This window comes from Puma concolor, chromosome A3, assembly GCF_028749965.1.
Source record: "Puma concolor isolate L17-30 chromosome A3, mPumCon1.1.hap2, whole genome shotgun sequence".
NCBI classification, from domain to species: domain Eukaryota; kingdom Metazoa; phylum Chordata; class Mammalia; order Carnivora; family Felidae; genus Puma; species Puma concolor.
In genome coordinates, this window is record NC_141669.1 from 61756151 (window position 1) to 61777120 (window position 20970).

At 35.1% G+C, this 20970-nt stretch overlaps 1 protein-coding gene across 5 annotated transcripts in view; it reads left to right on the top strand.

The window, feature by feature from the left end:
• USP34 (ubiquitin specific peptidase 34) overlaps positions 1 to 20970 on the top strand; it is a 254684-nt gene that overhangs the window by 192890 nt on the left and 40824 nt on the right. For all 5 annotated transcript variants that reach the window (XR_015249197.1, XM_086701030.1, XM_086701029.1 and 2 more), the window contains 12 exons: positions 3240 to 3305; positions 4118 to 4264; positions 4348 to 4404; positions 4496 to 4573; positions 4967 to 5061; positions 7928 to 8100; positions 11610 to 11763; positions 12858 to 12936; positions 16576 to 16629; positions 16759 to 16854; positions 20676 to 20740; positions 20833 to 20908. Coding sequence is in view for 4 of the 5 variants with exons in the window: in XM_086701030.1 (XP_086557156.1) it covers positions 3240 to 3305; positions 4118 to 4264; positions 4348 to 4404; positions 4496 to 4573; positions 4967 to 5061; positions 7928 to 8100; positions 11610 to 11763; positions 12858 to 12936; positions 16576 to 16629; positions 16759 to 16854; positions 20676 to 20740; positions 20833 to 20908 (1140 nt within the window). In the remaining variant the exon portion in view is untranslated. The remainder of the gene's footprint in view (positions 1 to 3239; positions 3306 to 4117; positions 4265 to 4347; positions 4405 to 4495; positions 4574 to 4966; positions 5062 to 7927; positions 8101 to 11609; positions 11764 to 12857; positions 12937 to 16575; positions 16630 to 16758; positions 16855 to 20675; positions 20741 to 20832; positions 20909 to 20970) is intronic.

Below are 20970 nucleotides of genomic sequence, written 5' to 3' on the forward strand. Positions count from 1 at the left end.
ATATTTATGTAGTGTTTTGATGGGAAGGACTTTTTTTCTTTTTTAATTTTGTTTTAATCTTTATTTTTGAGAGAGAAAGAGTCTGAATGGGGGAAGGGCAAGGAGAGGGAGACACAAAATCTGAAGCAGGCTCCAGACTGGGAGCTGTCAGCACAGAGACTGATGCAGGGCTCGAACTCACAAACCGTGAGATCATGACCTGAGCTGAAGTCAGAAGCCCAACCCACTGATCCACTCAGGCACCCCGAATCCTTAATATGTTTAAGTTCAGCTTCAAAGTCTCCAAGTTACAGTATAGTCAGGTGGGTTTTTTTTGCAGGGGATGGGGAGCTTTAGTTATATTAATGCTTTTAAGATTATCATCTGAGACTGATCATGCTTAGAAGTAGTTGAATAACTGACTCATTTAGCATATGGAAATTTTTGTCACAAAATTTGTGGCCCCATCTGCTTAATTTTATAGAGCTAGTTATGATCAAAGAGTTTCATGGTCCCATAGTTTCAGTGTTTTGTTTTGTTTTGTTTTGTTTTGTTTTGTTTTGTTTTGTTTTTTTCTAGCTGTTAACATGACCATACTTTGCGATTTCTCTTCTTCATATTAATGATCACCGTTTAGCTGTTAGCAGTTTCAGGAATTAATACGTAGCACCAGATAACACTCAGAAGTTCAGATGTGCTAATTGGGAGTAGGTCTCATAAATGGTGTTTTTAGTTAAAAACTAAACTTAGGGGCGCCTGCGTGGCTCAGTCAGTTCGGTGTCTGACTTCATTCAGCTCAGGTCATGATTTCGCCATTCACAGTTCAAGCTCTGCTTTGGGCTCTGTGATGACAACTCAGAGCGTAGAGCCTGTTTCAGATTCTCTGTCTCCCTCTCTTCCTCTGCCCCTCCCCCGCTCATGCTGTGTCTGTCTCTCTCTCTCTCAAAAATAAATAAACGTTAAACAAATTTTTTTAAATAAAATAAATAAACTTAGGCTTCTCTCTACATAAACAATTTGTTGGGGGGCAGGGCGAGAAAATGCACCCACACGCAGGGGAGGGGCAAAGGAAGAGAGACTCTTAGGCAGGCTCCGTGGATGTGGGTCTCAGTCTCAGACTGTGAGATCATGACCTGAGCTGAAATCAGGAGTTGGACACTTAAACTGACTGAGCCACCCAAGCACCCTCTATATGAAAAATTCTTAATAGAATTTGACATGACTTTGGAAACTACTCTAGTCAAATGTTCACTTGATTATTTACATGAAAACATTGTTTTCATTTCCTTATCTGATGTTCACAGAAAGATTAAGGAAAGCTTTACATGTATTTTAATTGTGGTAAAATATACATCACTAAAATTTACCATGTTAACCATATATAAGTATGCAGTTCTGTGGTAGTTAGTACATTCACTTTGTATTCACCACCATCAGTTTCAGCTATTTTTTCACTTCCCCCAACTAAAACTGTTTCCCATTCTCCCTTCTCCCAAACCCCTTGCAACTTCTATTGTACTACTTGTCTCTATGTATTTGATTGTCCTAGGTACCTCATTTAAGTAGAATCATATAATCTTATTAGCATAGTGTCTTCAGGTTTTCATGTGGTAGCATGTATCAGAATTTCCCAATTTTTTTAAGGCTGAACAATATTCCATAGTGTGTAAATGCCACATTTTGTTTATCCATTCATCTGTCAGATGCTTTTGGGTTGCTTATATCTTTTGGCTTTTATAATGTTTCCATGAACATGCGTATCCAGATACCTTTTGAGTTCCTGCTTTCACTTCTTTTTTATACATACCCAGAAGTGGAATTGCTGGATCATATGGGGATTCTGTGTTTAATTCTTTGAGGAATCACCCTGCCGCTTTCCCATAGTCACTGTGCCATTTTATATTCCTACCAGCAATGCACAAAGGTGCCAGTTTCTTCACACGCCTTGCTGAAACGGGTTTTCTGTTTTTTTGACAGTAGCCATCCTAATGGGTACAAACATGTATTCCCTTAAGTAGTAATACATATGTAGGGTATATATTTAGAACTTACACATAATAAAATATTCTTGGTTTTTCTTAGTTTAGAAGAATTCTGTCACTTCTTTTCTTCAGCCAACTAATACTTCACCTCCAGCAATGAAAATATAAATCCAGGTCTTTAGAAATATAAATCCTGGCCATTTTTGTATTTTGAATTTTGAATAATTTGCATGTGTCAGTTCTGTTCCATATTGGAAGATGTTGTTTTGTGTGACTGCTACTCTAATCTCATGGAGTATTAAGCCTCCCATATGCCGGGAATATTACTATTGTTGTTTTGCCAATAATGTTCGTTCCTTTTATTCAATTCCCATTGTACTTCATATCATATAATTTTGTGGTAACTATATGTTGAATAGACTCCTATTTCAGTATCCTTATGTCCTCAGTTTGATTATAAGTTCCAAAATAGCAGAACCACATTACTTAACACTCCCCACAAAATTGACGCAAATAACTAGTGTATACTTCTGGCATGTGGGAGGCTTATTATTCCATGAGACTATCAGAGCTTCTTCAAAATTATGACAGGCAGTTTGTAGTGAGGATAGTACTTCATAGGTTTAGGTTGATTTTAATATTTGGATGAAATATATAGGTTTAGGTTTATTTTAATATTTGGATGAGATAGAGTATAAGTGGCTGTAAGACTGGTGTTGAAGACTAAGTCTCTAGTGAATGAGTCTAGTCAAGATACCTGAATCGCAGTTAATGATACTTGAATATATAGAAGATTTTCAAGCATCTTGACCAGTTATTTTTCTACAGTATTAAAGATACACTCTTCTAGAAAAAAAGAAAGATACAACTAGATGATGGTGAGATGTCATGTATTATAATGAATTTTTTAAATGTATGGATTTATTTGTAGAAAACAGGTTTTTTGCACACCTAAGATGTTTTCTGTTTTTGCACAGTCACCAACTTGTGAAATCAGCATTGCACCAAATGAGTGTTCATCTAGAAAGCAGTTATTTTTTAAGATCTCTTTATTCCATTTTCTTACAGAATAGTGATGGCTATATTTATATAATGAGCAAAATCTTCCAATTTTTAAAATGCTAACTTGCTAAGTAAAGAATAGACTATATTTTTTCCTACACAAAGCTAAAATAATGAAAACAGATATGGTATTAAACACATTGTAATACTTTATTTACTAGAATGTCTAATTTGCTATCAGTATGTTTTAATAGAGAATTTTCTCTTGATTTCCAGTATTCAGAAGATATGAAGCATAAGACCACTCTTCTGGAGCTTCAAAAAATGTTTACATATTTAATGGTATGTTTGAGAATGATGTATGGAAAACTAATTAGATATAACCTGTATAAGTTGAAAACATTAAATGAAGTTCATTTGTATTGGATTTGCCCCGACTGTATACTCTTATTTTTCGAGTTGAATTTGTCAGTAATTTGTTAAAAGTAACTTTTAACAGTTACATCTTCATTATCTGCATTCTGTTAATTTGTCCTTTGAAAAATTCTTTGTGTCCGGTCCCTTTCCCATCACAGTGTCACATTCACCCCCATAGTTTTCTGATTGATTTCTCTTTGTTCCTCTTAATTCCCACTCTCAAAAGTATAAAACGAATCAATCTTTAAAAATTAGCAAATCTTACAGTGTTTATTCTCCTGCTTAAAAGTTTTCAGTGATTTTTTTTTTTATTATAAGCAGAATCGTATTCAGATTCATCAGCAGTGGCACATGTCTTCTGATTTTGCCCCTTCCTTTTAACTTCATCTCTCCTTTCTTTCTTTCTTTCTTTTTTAAAATTTTTGTTCTGTTTTGTTTTTTAGATTTTAGTTTTATTTTTTAAGTATGCTGTACACCCAGTGTGGGGCTTGAACCCAGGCCCTAAGATCGAGAGTCACGTGCTCTTCCAACTGAGCCAGCCAGGTGCCCCTACAACTATTAAACTGAAAATGCCACGAAAATCAAACAACAGTGAAATAGAAGAGCAATTCCTTGTAGATTCACTCCGTTTTGTTGTTGTTTCGTTATTTATGCAGGAACCTTGTGATAATGTTCTTTTTATTTGAGACACAGATTTGTTTGTTTCATGATCTACCCCTCCCCCTTCTCCTTTGCAGGAGAGTGAATGCAAAGCATATAATCCTAGACCCTTTTGTAAAACATACACCATGGACAAGCAGCCTCTGAATACTGGGGAGCAGAAGGATATGACAGAATTTTTTACTGATCTGATTACTAAAATTGAGGAAATGTCTCCAGAACTGGTTAGTACCAGGATACTGAAGTTTCTTTGAAATTTGTACAGATTTGCCCAATTTTAATTACTCACCTTTGTTTGTTTTTAAAGAAAAATACCGTCAAAAGTTTGTTTGGAGGTGTAATTACAAACAATGTTGTGTCCTTGGTAAGTAGTGTACCTGTTCTTCACTTTTTGGAAATCTTATTGTATATTTTAGCTTATTGTAATAAATTACTAATATTTGTTGGTTGACCAGGATTGTGAACACGTTAGTCAGACTGCTGAAGAATTTTATACTGTGAGGTGCCAAGTGGCTGATATGAAGAACATTTATGTGAGTAATGTATATATTGTTTAGACTTTTTCTGCTTTTAATTTCTTATATACAGCAAGTTTATTTTTGTTATCTTGATAGAAGATTAACTTTCATGTTTTCATCTATTTTCTTCTCATTATGCAAATCAAATAAGAATTAGAGATAGGCCAAAAAGCTGATATTTTTTCCCCATTCAAAACCAAAATACTTGCACTTTTGAAAAATTTAGTAAGATTCATGGAGCATCTTGTCATTTTGAGGGAAGACATTTTTTACTAAAATTTAGTGTTTTTTAAAATAGGAAAGTTTGTTTTTCTGTGTGCATTGTGCCCAAATTATAATTATTGCTTTTTGTAATTTTACATACTGTGAACAGTAATATGAAACTTTAAAATCTGCTTTAATACACAGGAATCTCTTGATGAAGTTACTATTAAAGACACTTTAGAAGGTGACAACATGTATACTTGTTCTCATTGTGGGAAGAAAGTACGAGCTGAAAAAAGGTATGATTTTTGAAATGTAACATTTATCATTTTGATACATCATTAAATGGTAGTAAAACACAGACTTAGAGTAAATTCATGTTAAACTTTTATGAAAATTATGTGGTTAAGGTTAAGGTTAGCTGCTTGGTGCTCATTCTTACCAGCTTTTCATTCAGTTATTCAAGTATACTTTCAAGCATCCTTAAATTTTTCCAAATTATTTTTGTCCTTTTAATTAATCAAATATTTACCAAGGTCCAGGCCCCTGGCTGGCCCAGTCAGTAGAGGACGTGACTCTTCATCTCCAGATCGTAAGTTTGAGCCCCACATTGGGCGTGAAACCTATAAATATTTACCAAGGTCTGATTCCTTTAACCCTTTGCTGTGCAGTCACTAAATCATGATAGTGAGTCTCCTCATGAACTGAAGATGTCTTCCGCTGAATCTCTGAAGTGAGAGACTTTTTTCTTAAGAGCTAGCCATAAGATGGCCAATTTAGGACAGACTTGTTGGCTAAAGATGTCTTGATTCTACAGGTGAACTTTGAATGGCAAATAGAAATTGGATTGAGAGAGCATCATATACAGTCAGTTATTAGGAACAAGGGCAGAGAAATAGAAATGACCTTGTACATACAAGAAGTCCAGGATTAGGCCAGCCTGCCTTGAAGTGGAGGACTTGCATTGACCAATAATAGAAAATATGATTAGAAACATACAATGACATAAAATCGTTAACATCTAGATTTGGGGATTGTTTGCATAATTGGTTGATGCCATTTGAACATGTGCCTGAGAAAGACCGTAACTTCTGCAAAGGACTGACTGTGAGATCTAAGCCAACCTAAAAGTGCAGAGGAAGAAGTGACGGAATTGAAGCCAGGAAAGAAAGAAAATCGGGATAGGACGGTAACCTAGAAATTGGGGCAGAGAATCTCTTGAGGAAGGTATTCAATTGACATAGTCCACAAAAAAGGAAAAATGACAGCTGAGTAAAAGCATTGGGTTTTACAAAAGACAGTTTAGTGGTATGTTTTTTTCAGGTTGTAGCAATTAGAAGCAGGGTTGTCAAGTTACATGGTATCTATCAAGTACAGATCATTCATTTTAGAAGTTTGGCAATAAAAAACAAGGAAAATGGAATCTAGAAAGGGCTTTGAGATCAAACAACACTTTTCTGGATGACATAAATCTGAGCATGTTGGAAGGCAGAGAAAGATTGTAAAGGTAGACATACTTAAATGAAACCACAGGGAGAAGCCAAGCTCATCTGATGAGAATTGGGTTAGGATGAGTTATAAGACTTAGAATGGGGTCCATTGAAAATTTGTTACTATGGAGGGATATGAGGAATAAATAAAAGATAATTGAGAGGCATTTTCTTTGGAGAATGTCATTTTAGTTGGAATTTTATAAATAAACTTACTGAAAATATATGTCATTCTCAATAACTTCGTGAAACATTCCCTACTTTTGACTAATATTTGCCTGTTTTTCTAAAATAGTGTCTTGTCTCTCAGGCAAAGTTTTACTCAGTCCTTTATATTATTACCATACTTTTGAATGTCTATAATAACCTAGTAAGTGTTCACCAGAAATGGGCTAAGGATCATCTTTTGCTCTATATTTAAACCTTTGTTTTTCTCAGTTTATTCATTCTTTCCTGAATAATTTTACCACCATAACTTTAGTCTCTACTGATATGCTTATGATTCTTAAATCATCTTACCTAATTCACAATGCTGTGGTGTGTCCTCCCAGCTGTGACTTGTGTGTCTCATAGATTTAGTAGGTCTACAGCATAATTCTCCTCTCTTTTTAGTTCCATTTATGTCTTGTATCCTCTGAATCGTGCATGGTTCCACGGTCAACCACAAGTCCTTTAGTGACTCTTAGCTCTCAGGCTAAAGTTCATAGTCTGACAAGGCACACAAGGGCCTTCATCATTTGACTCCTTTATACTTTTGTAACATCATCTTTTGCCAGTTCAAAAAATCCATAATGATGATTTTTAGAGTTCTTACTTCCTCTGCTTATGAAATCCTTTGGTTACCTGGTCTCCCTAAATTCCTTTTTTTCCTTAACTAAGTTTCTGATTCAGACAGAAACTCCTTTGATTCAGAATCTTAGAATCCTAAGTATGATGAAGAATTATTCTCCAAAATTCATTATTTTTCATGAATCCAAGCTTTTATATATATATATTTCTTTGTTGTTGTTGTTGTTTAAACTGAAATATTGGTGTTTTATTACTTTTTTAAAAATTTGAACTGGCAATGTTTATTATAAGATTTAGGTAACCAATTAACTTGGTGCTGCTGCATTGTTGTAACATCCAGCCGTGTTTATTGAATGCTGTCAGGCAGCATTCTAAAAGTAGTAGGAAATAGGCAGTTTAATCTCCATTTTAGGAATTTCCAAATTAGGAATTAAGCTCAGAGAGGTTAAATAACTTGTTCAGGGTCATATGTCTGGTAAATAAAACAGCCAGACTTTGCAGTTCTAATTTATAAAAATAAATAGGTCACTTCCTGTTACTTAAGATGGAAGAGAAAACTCTGAACCAGAGACCCTCCCCCCATATCTTTGGAGTATGTATGGTGTGATGCCTTTTTATGCTTCAGTAGCACCTTTAATTTCATGGAATTTACCGCAGTGTACTGTAATTTTTAATTTTTCTTACCTAAACACAGGGAAACCCTTTCAAAATGGAAGAAGTCATGTAAGAGGGGGATATATGGTTACAGATACATTTAATAAGAACATGATTTAGAATACTTTTTATTATTTACTCTGAGTTGAATGTTGAAATGTACAGTAAATGATACCAGTTGAAGTACCTTTTGAAAGAGATTTTTAACAGTTGTTTTTTTCATGTCTTTCAGGGCATGTTTTAAGAAATTGCCTCGCATTCTGAGTTTTAATACTATGAGATATACATTTAATATGGTAACAATGATGAAAGAGAAAGTGAACACACACTTTTCCTTCCCATTACGTTTGGATATGACGCCCTATACAGAAGATTTTCTAATGGGGAAGAGTGATAGGAAAGAAGGTAATTTTTTATCTTTCTCTTGCCTATATTTATTGTAAGTCTCCATAACAAGACAGTCGTCATTACAAAGTTGTAACCAACTACACATTTAACAAAATGAAATTAAATTTTAGAAAGGGGAATGTATTGAAGTACAGTGTGGCACATCAGTCATTAGCCAGTAAATATTTAGTATTTACTAGGATTGCGTTCTAGGCACTCCTCTGGGTGTTAGGGACATGGCAGTGAACAAGTAAACATGGTTTCTTACCTCATAGAACTTAAGTCTAGTAGGCACGTCTTACTGAAAAAGAAATTACTGGGATGCCTGGGTGGCTCAGTCGGTTAAGCATCTGACTCTTGGTTTCGGCTCAGGTCATGATCTCCCGGTTCATGGGTTCAAGCCCCTTATTGGGCTCTACGCTGCCATTGTGGAGCCTGCTTGGGATTCTCTCTCTCCTCACCCCTCTCTCGCTGCCCCTCCCCTGCTTGCATGTGTGTGTTGTTCTCTCTCAAAAAATAAAGTTAAAAGAAGTTATAAACAGAATGTGTCATCAGATAGGATGGTGAATGTATCTCATATCTAGCAGAATCAGAGATGGCTTTCACCAAGGTAACGTTGAAGTAGAGACTGAGTAAGGACTAGATTGAGAGGAATGGCTAATCTCTTTAGGTGGGTAGGAGGTGGGGTGGAGTTGATAAGATGGACAAAAGGCAGTGACCAGATCATTTTGTTTGTAGGCCAGGTCTTTGTTTTTTTTTTTTTTTAAGTGGAAAAAGCAGAGGCAAGCTGGGGAGAGGGGCAGAGGGAGAGCGAGAGAATCTTCAGCAGGCTCCATGCTCAGCATAGACCCTGATGTGGGGCAATATCCCACAACCCTGGGATTACTACCTCAGCTGAAATCAAGGGTCAGATGTTCAACTGGCTGAGCCACTAGACACCCTAATAATTTTAATCTCTCTCTCTCTGTCTCTCTATTTCTCTCCCTCTCCCCTTCCCTCCCTCCCTCCCTCCCTCCCTCTTTCCTTCTCTCTCACCCTCTGTCTCTCCCTCTCTCTCTTTTTTTTTAATGTGAAACCTTTGGAACATTTTAAGTAGGGAACTGAGATGACCAGGTGGGTCTGGAAAAGGTTATTCTGACTACAGCAATAGAAATAAATGAATTAGAGGATGATGAAAGGGATGTAGGGAGGCCATTCTGATAAACCACAAGAAGGTGGTAGCTTGATGAGCAAGTGTACATGGAGAGTTAATAGAATTTGATGATTGAATGAATAAATGAATCTAACAAAGTTACTGAATATCTATCTACTGTGTAACTTATTCTCATAGTGATGGCAGTAGAATGACAATAAAGAGCAAGGTTGGGATACCTGGTTCAGTGTCCAGCTCTTGATTTTGATCTTGGCTCAGGTTATGATCCCAGGGTGGTGGGATTGAGCCCTGTGTCGGGTTCTACACTGAGCGTGGAGCTAGGTTAAGATTCTCTCTCCCTCTCTGTCTCTGTCTCCATCTCCCCCACTCACACTTTGTCTCTCTCAAAAAATAAACATGTAAGTAAGTAAGTAAGTAAATAAATAAATAAGTTTTTTGTCCCTTTGAAGCTTACATTTTAGTCTGCTACTAGAGGGAGGGAGAAAAGTCAAGAATGACTCAGGTTTGTGGCTTGATCAGCTAGGTGAATAGTGGGGTCAGTATTTCAAGATCTCAAGAAAAAGGGAATGTGGTCAGAAGTATTGAATGCTAAAGAAAAGGAATAGTTCATTAAGAACATAACTGAAAACATGTAAAGTCATTGGTTATCTTTATCATAGCATTTTCATTTGGGAATTACAATAGAGAGGCAGATTGCAATGAGTTAAAGATGACACTTGGTTCATATCTAGTTACCTCCAAATTATTACTGCTTTTATAAGACCAGTGATTTTCAAACTTAGGTTTATGTGCCTCAAGGAGCACAAACAGGTGAGAGAAAAAAGCAGAGCACTCTTTGTCTTTGCATTCTTTAGATGGAGAAGTTCTGTTTTACATAATAGCGATCTGGCAGTGTTTTCTTTGTATAAAAAGTTCTACCGATTAAAAATTTTAAGGTGTGAAGAAGCCACTGTATTTTACGATTTGAGAAAGAGAACTGTGTTTTTAATCTTTATACTCCATTGCCTGGCACTTGAACATTCAGTAAATGTCTTACCAAATGGTATATGAGAAGCATAGACAATGAGGGTAGGCTGTTCTTTAAGAGAAAAATGTGCTCTTTCTTTGAAGAGAGAAGAGAGATTGGTGACTGTAGCTGTAGAGGAGTATGGAGTTCAGAATTTGAATATGTTTAGGGGTGTTTGGGTGGCTCAATCAGTTAAGCTTCCAACTTCAGCTCAGGTCGAGATCTCGCAGTTTGTGGGTTCTAGCTCCACATTGGACTCTGTGCTAACAAGCTCAGAGCCTAGAGCCTGCTTTGGTTTCTGTGTGTGTGTGTGTGTGTCTCTCTACCCGTCCCCCCACTTGTGCTCTTTCTTTCTCTCTCTCTTTCTCAAAAAATGAGTAAACATTTTAAAAATTAAAAAAAATTTTGAATATGTTTAGAAGTTGCAGAAAATGAGCCAGAAGAAGATGATTAACTTTGAAAATACTTTACAGACGAAGTTAAGAAGTAGGTGTTGTATATATACATCCTACTGTTCAGAACTCTTTTCAAACCATTTCAAAAATTATAGTGAGACTGCCAAGTTATTATACTTACTGGTATTTTTCATGATGCTTCCATGTGTAGAAGTAGCAGAAATTTATGCCAAGATGAAGGATTTTTTTAGGCCACAAGTGATGGGTTCAGAGTGGGATCCTACCTAGCACATCCAAACTTCTCGGCTGCTACTTTGACACTGTTAGCTATTTCCTTCCCTCCACAGTTATTACTTTCTTTCCAGTTTAGACTATGCGCTCAAGTTAACTTAATCTGCTTTCACTCACTAATTTCTGATGATACTTTTCCCTTTCTAAAGGATGCTGAGAATACAGATCATAAATCTTTGAATTTACTAGATTATTCTGTAATTTTTCCATAGTATCTTTTATCCCTTTCAGATTTAAATCTTTAGTGACAGAAAGCATGTCTTTTGTTTATTTTCTGTCTCCTAATACAAAATGATAAACTGTAACTTGACATTAAGAGACATAAATATCTTAATGCCTTTTCAGATCTTGTATTTGCTTGCTCCTAATAAGATGAATGAAAAATTTTGTATTCTGCTGTTTCAAAAGGAACAAGATTAGACAAAAAGCATATTTTACATTTCTACATTATGTTGAGGTTGCCCATAGTCATGCAGTAACACATGGTTGTTTTTCCAAGTGATTTGTGTAAATGTTCCTTGAAATTGTAGACTATGAATGGGGAATGATTAGCAAATATTTGTACCTGTTATAATACATAATGTATCTGTGCCTTTTTCTGTATATATTACGTAAAGTGATTCTAAGGTGTCACTGTGCAGTATTCAGAATTATTACCATTATCTTATGTAAATCATTTCAGGTTTTAAGGAAGTCAGTGATCATTCAAAAGATACAGAGAGCTATGAGTATGACTTAATAGGAGTAACTGTTCATACAGGAACAGCAGATGGTGGGCACTATTATAGCTTCATCAGAGATATAGTCAATCCACATGCTTATAAAAACAATAAATGGTGAGTTTTAAATATTTTATTCTTGGGATTAAGTTCTTTTTCCTGTTTTTAAAGTTTAAACTTGTGATTGGTTTTGCTTCATGTTTCCTGGTTTTATTTTTCTAAAAACTTTCTATAAAATTAGGAAATGTTAAATGAAAGTAACTTTCATAAGATGATAAAAATCAATTGTTCTTAAACTTCTTTTGAGAACTTGATGATGGTGTCCTGAGACAAATGAATATCCAAGGTTTTATACACAGCTTTAGATTCATAGACAATATTGCACCTTCCGAATCTTCTCTTTATTCACTCATTCAAGAGTTGTTTCCTGAGTGTCTTCTATAAGGTGGCTTCAGAGTCCTTGTATACGCCAATTCGAAGTTGCCTGAATGCTCCACTCTGTCCACCTTACTTTTCCCCTTCCAACCCGTACATTTTTTTTTTTAGCAACTTTTATCAAGGTAATGGTTGGAAGTCATTAAATCAGTGCTTAATAGCTGTTTTTTGCTATTTAGATATTGTTAGGTAGTCTCAAGTATAGTGGCTATATCAATAGTAGGCGCTGTTCTACTGTTGGGAATATTGCTTTGAACAAAATGTACATTGGTAAATTGATCTGCAGTTAGCAGAATAGTTTGGTTCAACTCTTTAAGCTGTCATGTCCATGCTATCTTACCTTGTTTGCCCATTTGAATATAATTCCATATTTGGGATCCATTTTGATCATAAATTTTAAAATGGCGTCTTTATTTTTGGAAGCTCTCCCACCTCTTAATCTTTTCTGTCTGGTAGCTTTACATATTCTCTTAATGCAAACTTGTTACTTGTTTTTATGAACTCTTTTGTTACCCCTAGTTTTTTTATAAATGCGTTTATTGGATTTTAGGACAGTTAAGATTTGTACATTTATATTCTAGTTTTTAGTAGGTTAGCGTTGTCAAAACAAGAACATAGAATTTATTTACTTCATGTTAAAAATAGTTGGATCACAAAAAAAAGTTTGGTTACTTCTTGTAATTTGTCACTATGTAATGTAAATATTTTTTAAATAGGTATAATACAGAGATACTCAGTACATATATACTTGGTCAACACTATATGCTCTGTTTTAGGTATCTTTTTAATGATGCTGAGGTAAAACCTTTTGATTCTGCTCAACTGGCCTCTGAATGTTTTGGCGGGGAGATGACGGTGAGTTTTATTCAGAAATTATAAATGTTTTGTGACTTTTCATGTGTCACGCAGTATTATAAAATCCAGTAGTAGAATCACTAAACTTTCTTTTAATTGCTATGATTAAAACTAAAATTTATTCTGTTGTTGCTTATTGAAGTCGAGACCGTTTGGAATAGATACCAGGCACTGGGAAATACCTTTTAAAAGACTATTTCTGCCTTCAACTAATTAAGAAGGTTAAGACTTAAAATTGAAAATTTAAATAGTAATATAGGAATTGAATTACATTGCTGTGAAACATTATGATGGAAGAAGTTGTTCACTTGAATGCTTTGGGATTCAAGCAAAAAGAAATTACTCTTTATGGACATAATATGAAAAATCTTTGTCAAGGACATTGGCTTGAGCTGAGCTTCGAAGAAGTATTCTTTCAGTACTTTTTTGTAATGGCAGCAGCAACCTGATTATTACTATTGACAGGATACACAAAAAATATCTTACCTGTTAATGTTATTATCTCTAAGACAGAAAAGACAATTAGGTTGGAATACTAGTGTTTAATTATAATATAACAATTACAATAAAATAGGCATTTTATCCAAGTATCAATTTTCTGAAAACTGTTAAAATACTGTTTTGATTCTCAAAAGACCAGCGTTAATCATTCCCATTTCACAGGTAAGCCCACGTAAAGTTATTTTTCACTTTAATAGCCATGTGTATTGTGAAATCACTGTTCACATTCTGGATTTTAATGCTCTTTGTTGCACTTACATACTACTATTAATAGAAAAGAGGAAGTAGGCAAATTGCTAACACTTCAGAAATGGATAGAAGGAGGATGTAAATAATGAGTTCCTGATGCCATCATTAAACTGACTGCATCTCTAAATGTTATTTGTAAAATATTTCCTCAAAAAAAAAAGAAGAAAAAGAAAAACAAGTACACTTAGCAAAGTTCTCTTAAAATGTAGTTTTTAAATTGCAAGTACATTTTCTTAACTTTATATACATTATGGTAAAGTATCTTTAAAAATGTTTTGAATATTTTCAGGTGTAGTTGACCCTTGAATAATGTGGGGGTTAAAGGTGCCAGCCCCCCACACAGTCAAAAATCCAAGTATAACTTGTCTGTTGCTCAGAAGCCTTATTGGGCACGCCTGGGTGGCTCAGTCGGTTAAACATCCAACTTCAACTCAGGTCATGTTCTCACGGTTCATGAGTTCAAGCCCTGTGTTGGGCTCTGTGCTGACAGCTTGGAGCCTGGAGCCTGCTTCGGATTCTGTGACTCCCTCTCTCTCTCTGCCATGCACACGTGCACTCTCGCTCGCTCTCTCTCTCTCTCTCTCTCTCTCTCTCTCTCTCTAGAACAAACATTTTAAAAAATTAGGAAAAAAAGGCCTTATTGATAACATAAATACTCAAACATAAATACTCAGTTAATACATAGTTTGTATGTTACACATTATGTACTATATTCTTTTTTTTAATTAATTAATTAATTTTAAAATTTATATCCAAGTTACTTAGCATATAGTGCAACAATGATTTCAGGGGTAGATTCGTTAATGCCCCTTACCAATTTAGCCCATCTCCCCTCCCACAACCTCTCCAGTAACCCTTTTTGTTCTCCATATTTAAGAGTCTCTTATGTTTTGTCCCCTTCCCTGTTCTTATCTTATTTTTGCTTCCCTTCCCTCGTGTTCATCTGTTCTGTGTCTTAAAGTCCTCATATGAATGAAGTCATATGATGTTTGTCTTTCTGACTGACTGATTTCTCTTAGCATAATACCCTCCATTTCCATCCACGTAGTTGCAAATGGCAAGATTTCATTCTTTTTGATTGCCGAGTAATACTCCATTATACATATATGCATACACACCACCTCTTCTTTATCCATTCATCTATTGATGGACATTTGGACTCTTTAATACTTTGGCTATTGATAGTACTGCTATAAATATTGGGGTGCATGTGCCTCTTTGAAACAGCGTACCTGTATCCCTTGGATAAATACCTAGTAGTGCAATTGCTAGGATGTAGGGTAATTCTGTTTTTAATTTTTTGAGGGACCTCCATGCTGTTTTCCAGAGTGGCTGCACCAGTTTACATTCCCATCAGCAGTGCAGAAGAGATCCTCTCTCTCAGCATCCTCACCAACATCTGTTGTTGCTTGAGTTGTTAATGTTAGCCTTTCTGACAGGTGGGAGGTGGTATCTCATTGTGGTTTTGATTTGTATTTCTCTGATAATGAGTGATGTTGAGCATTTTTTCATGTGTCAGTTGGCCATGTGGATGTCTTCTTTGGAGAAATGTCTTCATGTCTTTTGCCCATTTCTTCACTGGATTATTTGTTTTTTGGGTGTTGAGTTTGGTAAATTCTTTATAGATTTTGGATACTAACCAACCCTTTATTTGATACATCGTTTGCAAATATCTTCTCCCATTCTGTCAGTTGCCTTTTTCTTTTGCTGATTGTTTCCTTCACTGTGGGGAAGCTTTTTATTTAATGAGGTCCCGATAGTTCATTTATGCTTTTGTTTCCCTTGCCTCTGGAGAGGTATTGAGTAGGAAGTTGCTGCAGCCAAGATCAAAGAGGTTTTTGCCTGCTTTCTCCTCGAGGATTTTGATGGCTTCCTGTCTTACATTTAGGTCTTTCATCCACTGTGAGTTTATTTTTGTGTATGGTGTAAGAAAGTGGTCCAGGTTCATTTTTCTGCATGTCGCTGTCCAGTTTTCCCAGCACCACTTGCTGAAGAGACTGTCTTTACTGTCTTTATTCCATTGGATATTCTTTCCTGGTTTGTCAAAGATTAGTTGGCCATATGTTTGTGGGTCCATTTCTGGGTTCTCTATTCTGTTCCATTGATCTGAGTGTCTGTTCTTATGCCAGTACCATACTGTCTTGATGATTACAGCTTTGTTTTTTATGTTTTATTTTTGTTTCTTATGTTTACTTATTTTTGAGAGAGAGAGAGTGTGAGCAGAGGAGGGGCAGAGAGAGAGAGACACAGAATCGAAGCAGGCTCCAGGCTCTGATCCGTTAGCACAGAGCCCGACAGAGGGCTCGAACCCACAAACTGTGAGATCATGACCTGAGCTGAAGTCAGACACTCAACCCACTGAGCCACCCAGGGCCCCCATTATTACAGCTTTGTAATACAGCTTGAAGTCCGGGATTGTGATGCCTCCTGCTTTGGTTTTCTTTTCCAAAGTTGCTTGGGCTATTTGGTATCTTTCTGGTTCCATACAGATTTTAGGATTATTTGTTCTAGCTCTGAAGAATGCTGGTGTTATTTTGATAGGAATACTGTATTCTTACAATAAAGCTAGAGAAAAGAAAATGATATGAAGAAAATCATAACAAAAATAAATTTACAGTACTGTACTGTATTTATTGGGAAAAAAAAAAATCTGCCTTTAAGTGGACCTGTGCAGTTCAAGCCTGTGTTATTCAAAGGTCGACTATACTTTTAGCCAAAAACTTTTGTCAAGGATTTTTATGATGTAGTACTATTTGAACACTATTTACAAAGTTACTATAAAGAATAAAATAGGTATTTATGAAATATTTTATATATAAATACAACTGAGATAAATGTAAGCTGAAATATTGTCTTTTAAAGTAGCAAAACTTTTATTTTTTTAAACAGACCAAGACCTATGATTCTGTTACAGATAAATTTATGGATTTCTCCTTTGAAAAGGTAATCATTTCTTTGCATATAACATTTTACATAGTTTTCTTTCTTCCATGTTATCTAATTTTATAGTTAAACTTGGTCAAATTGAAAATATACTTATTTTTTCATCCTTTTTTTTTTGGCCCCTTAAAGACACATAGTGCTTATATGCTGTTTTACAAACGCATGGAACCAGAGGAAGAAAATGGCAAAGAATTCAAATTTGATGTTTCGTCAGAGTTACTAGAGGTATAGTTAATTTAACTTAAACAGCAGTTTACAAGCATGTCAAGAATTTATGCAAGTAATAGAACTCCAAGAGCAGGCTATGGCAATGTTAGGATTTGTGATCTGGGATGGATTTAACAGTGTTTATAGATAGTCTTGGTAATACTGATATATGACAGATGCATGTGAAGTGAATGAGATTAAAGTGAGTGGAAATAATTAGTAATATTAAAGAAAAATAAGAATAAGACAGGTAAAATAGTTGATGGAATTGGGGCAAGCCCATAAGTAACTTGTATGTGTGGTAATGGATTGGGTGATTGGTGTTCGTTCCTTCTTTGCTTCATGTTACATATAAATGTACCATATATTTGAAATGCACTTAAAATACTATAAATGCTTTAAAATGTGTCTTGATTGTAGTATTGAGGTTTTCTTTGTTTTATAATGTAATAAGTGTTAGTGTTACTTTAACGTCTTAAGAGTTATAAAATACATTCACACCTCTGTGTGTGTTGTGTCAATGTAATAAACTCAGCTGAAAGTATAAAATATAAATCTTCAAAAAGGTATACCTGGTAAAAATGTAATCTTCCATCTAAACAGTTCAGCTTTTACTATTTAATTGGTTAATATTTGCGCTGTTGCGGTCATGTCTTAAAACCAAGTGGAATTTTTTCCCCCAAACAAATAATCTTAACAGGTGTCTTGCCTACCCATAATATTACTGATAAAAACACAAGAACATCCACATCTTTTAAACCTTTGAATTGGATTTACCAGCAAAATTAGGTGCTTCATTAGATTTCTTATTCTAGATAAGGACCCAACAGTATTTAATGACAACCCAGCCCACTTGTGAAGTAAAATGAAATTTTAACTGAAACCTTAAAGATGTATTTTGTTGGGGCATCTGGGTGGCTCAGTCAGTTAAGCATCCCACTTCGTCTCAGGTCATGATTTCACAGTTCATGAGTTTGAGCCCCACATCAGGCTCTGTGCTGACAGCTCAGAGCCTGGAGCTTGCTTTGGATTCTGTGTCTCCCTCTCTCTGTTCCTCCCTCACTTGCTTCTCTCTCTCTTTCTGTCTCTCAAAAATAAAAATGAAACATTTAACATTTTTTTTTAACATTTGTTTGTTTTTGAAGGAAAGAGAGAGCATGAGCGGGGCAGGGGCAAGGGGAGAGGGAGACCCAGAATTCAAAACGGACTCCAGGCTCTGAGCTTTCAGTGCAGAACCCGACGCAGGGTTCAAGCTCCACAAACTGTGAGATCATGACCTGAGCCTGAAAATGAAACATTTTTAAAAAAAGATGTATTTTGTTTACATCAACGGTTCTGAAACTTCCTATTCTCAGAACTTTTATATTCTTAAAAAATATTGAGAACCTGGGACACCTAGGTGGTTCAGTTGGCTCCGACTTCATCTCAGATCATGATCTCACGGTTCCAGAGTTTGGCCCTGCTTCGGGCTCTGTGCTGACAGCTCAGAGCCTGGAGCCTGCGTCAATTCTGTGTCTCCCTCTCTCTCTGCCCCTCCCCCACACATGCTCGGTCTCTCTCTGCCTCTCAGAAATAAAACTAATTAAAAAAATTTTTTTCTTTTAAATATTGAGAAACTTAAAGTTTTTTAAAATATTAGTTTTAATGTGGTGGTTATATCTGTCAATACGTACTATATTAGAAATTAAAACAATTTTTAAAATTTACGTTAATTTATTTTAAAATATCAAAAATAAACTTGTGACATCCTAATAAAATAACATTTTATTAAAAAATATTTTTCAGAACAAAACCCTGTTTTACATGTTGGCAAATCTTTTTAATATCTGATTTAATAGTTGACAGCTAGAGTCTCATAATAGCTTTTTGCATTTGCTCTGTTGTGATCTCATTCATCATTTAGCCTCTGGGAAACTTCATTCTATGCTCAAAAAAGAATGAGAGCTTAAAAAAGGCAGATAGCATCATCATATTACTAAAAAAATGGTGTAGACCTTACATATACCCTGAAATGGTCACAGGTACTCCACAGCTCTCTCAACCATTCTTTGAGAACCACTGATTTATGTGGTGACGAAAGGAAATCCATCCTTTTGCTCTACCAAAACAAGAAAAATAAACTACATCAAAATATTCTTGATTGCACATCTAAGCCAACCCTTTTTTCCTGGCATTGCTTTAGCTTATTAATTTAAAATGAGTTTGCTTGCATATACATTTTACTGAAAATATTGAAATATGATAATACTGTTACTTAATATTAACATAGATTTTAGGTAAAAACTAGAATCTGGTCTTTTAAATTTGTACAGTTAAAATATAGCTAGTAGCAGACTTTCCCAAAGAGTAAATTGAAAATTTAGAGCTATAAAATTTATTAAGTAAACAAACATTATATAATGACTATTATGGATAAAACAAAATGCCCAGAAAGAGTAGTTGATTTGAATTGCTGGGGGAAGTGATTAGGAAATGCTTCAGATTAACCTTAAGCTGAGACGTGAAAGGTAGCAAAGAGTTAATCATGTGAAGATTACTCCAAGCAAAGAGTAGATTATGTACAAATTCCCTTAGGAAAGAAAGAGTTTATTGGCATGTTTTAGGAGCTGAAAGATGATCTCTGAGACTGTGATGATTAGTAAGTTCAAGGAAATGTGAGCCAAGATGAAATTGAATGGGATATAGAAAATACCTGGGAAAAATCTGATCATTGTAGTGAAGTAATTTCACACTTAGACACACCCAGATTGCTCCACATATGTTGTATTGTTAAAACATAAAAAGGATTGTCAAAAAATAGGGTGAATATTTTTGTAGGACAGAAATGGAACAGATATAAAAGCACTGAGTCTGGTGGAAAAACAGGACTACCAGGCTCTAGGGTCCCCTTTAGTTCTTTTGGGGTAAAGGGGACAAAAATTATAACAGAGGATCTAGAGCTGAGCTCGTGGCTAGAAGTTGAAAGCTGGGAATGGAGCTCCATTGCTGTGAAAAAGCATTGATGGTTGAATGCTGCCAAAGTTTTCTTGAAGCTACAGCTTTCTAGAAAGCTGTGTGCATAGAAATGCTAGAGTACCAAGAACTCTGAAGCAAACCATTCAGTGACTAGGTCTGCATCAATGTGGAGCAGGAGCCCTAATACATAATTCTAAGAGCTGGTTCTAGACTAGAGTAGTGGGCTGGGAAGCAAGTAGAGGTAGTTGAAAATCTTTAGGAAGGATCAACACAGGCAGTAATGTCAGTAATCAACATAAATATGTTCCAGATAAAAATAACTTTATGGAACTAACAACAACTCAGAGCATGTTTAGGGTATTCACAGAGTTAAAGGAACACAAAAACTAAAGTGAGCAGAGAAGTTACTCTAAAGGCTCATGTCAGAAATAATTATTTTTCATAATTGTTACAGAATAAGCCAGGAAATCACCTCTTAAGTCAGCCAACCTGAATTGTTTTTATTTTGCCAGTTTTCGAACATAAACCTTTCTCATAACCTGTTTTTATCAAAACATGACATAATTTTATTCATTTATATATTCGCTCTTGAGACAAATGATATTTCAGAGTTCTTCCTTTCACAGTCTGTATAATTGCATTTTTAAAAAACTAATTGCTTGAGGTAGCCAGATACAGAATGATAACATTGGAGCAGGCTTAGTAGCCATTTTCATATTCTTGTATACCCAGAAAAAAAATCAACATGAATTTTAAGTGCCTGTATTTTTTGCTTTTTTTGTTTCTTTTAGAGCAAATCTTTTTTTGTCTAATAAAAATACTAGTAAAATGTAATGAAGCAAATGCTTTCTGATATGTAATGTTAACATTTTCTTTTACTTCAGTGGATTTGGCATGATAACATGCAGTTTCTTCAAGACAAAAACATTTTCGAACATACATATTTTGGGTAAGTTTTGTAAATTTAGTAATAGATTTTTGTTACACATTTAAAACAAATCTTCTGTAAGAAATGTAACTTAACTTTTTTTTTAATTCTAGGTTTATGTGGCAGTTATGTAGTTGTATTCCCAGTACATTACCAGATCCTAAAGCTGTTTCCCTAATGACAGCAAAGGTAATCTATAAGCCTTAGATAGTTTTTCAAAATTGACTACTTTAAGATAATTAAATATTTTT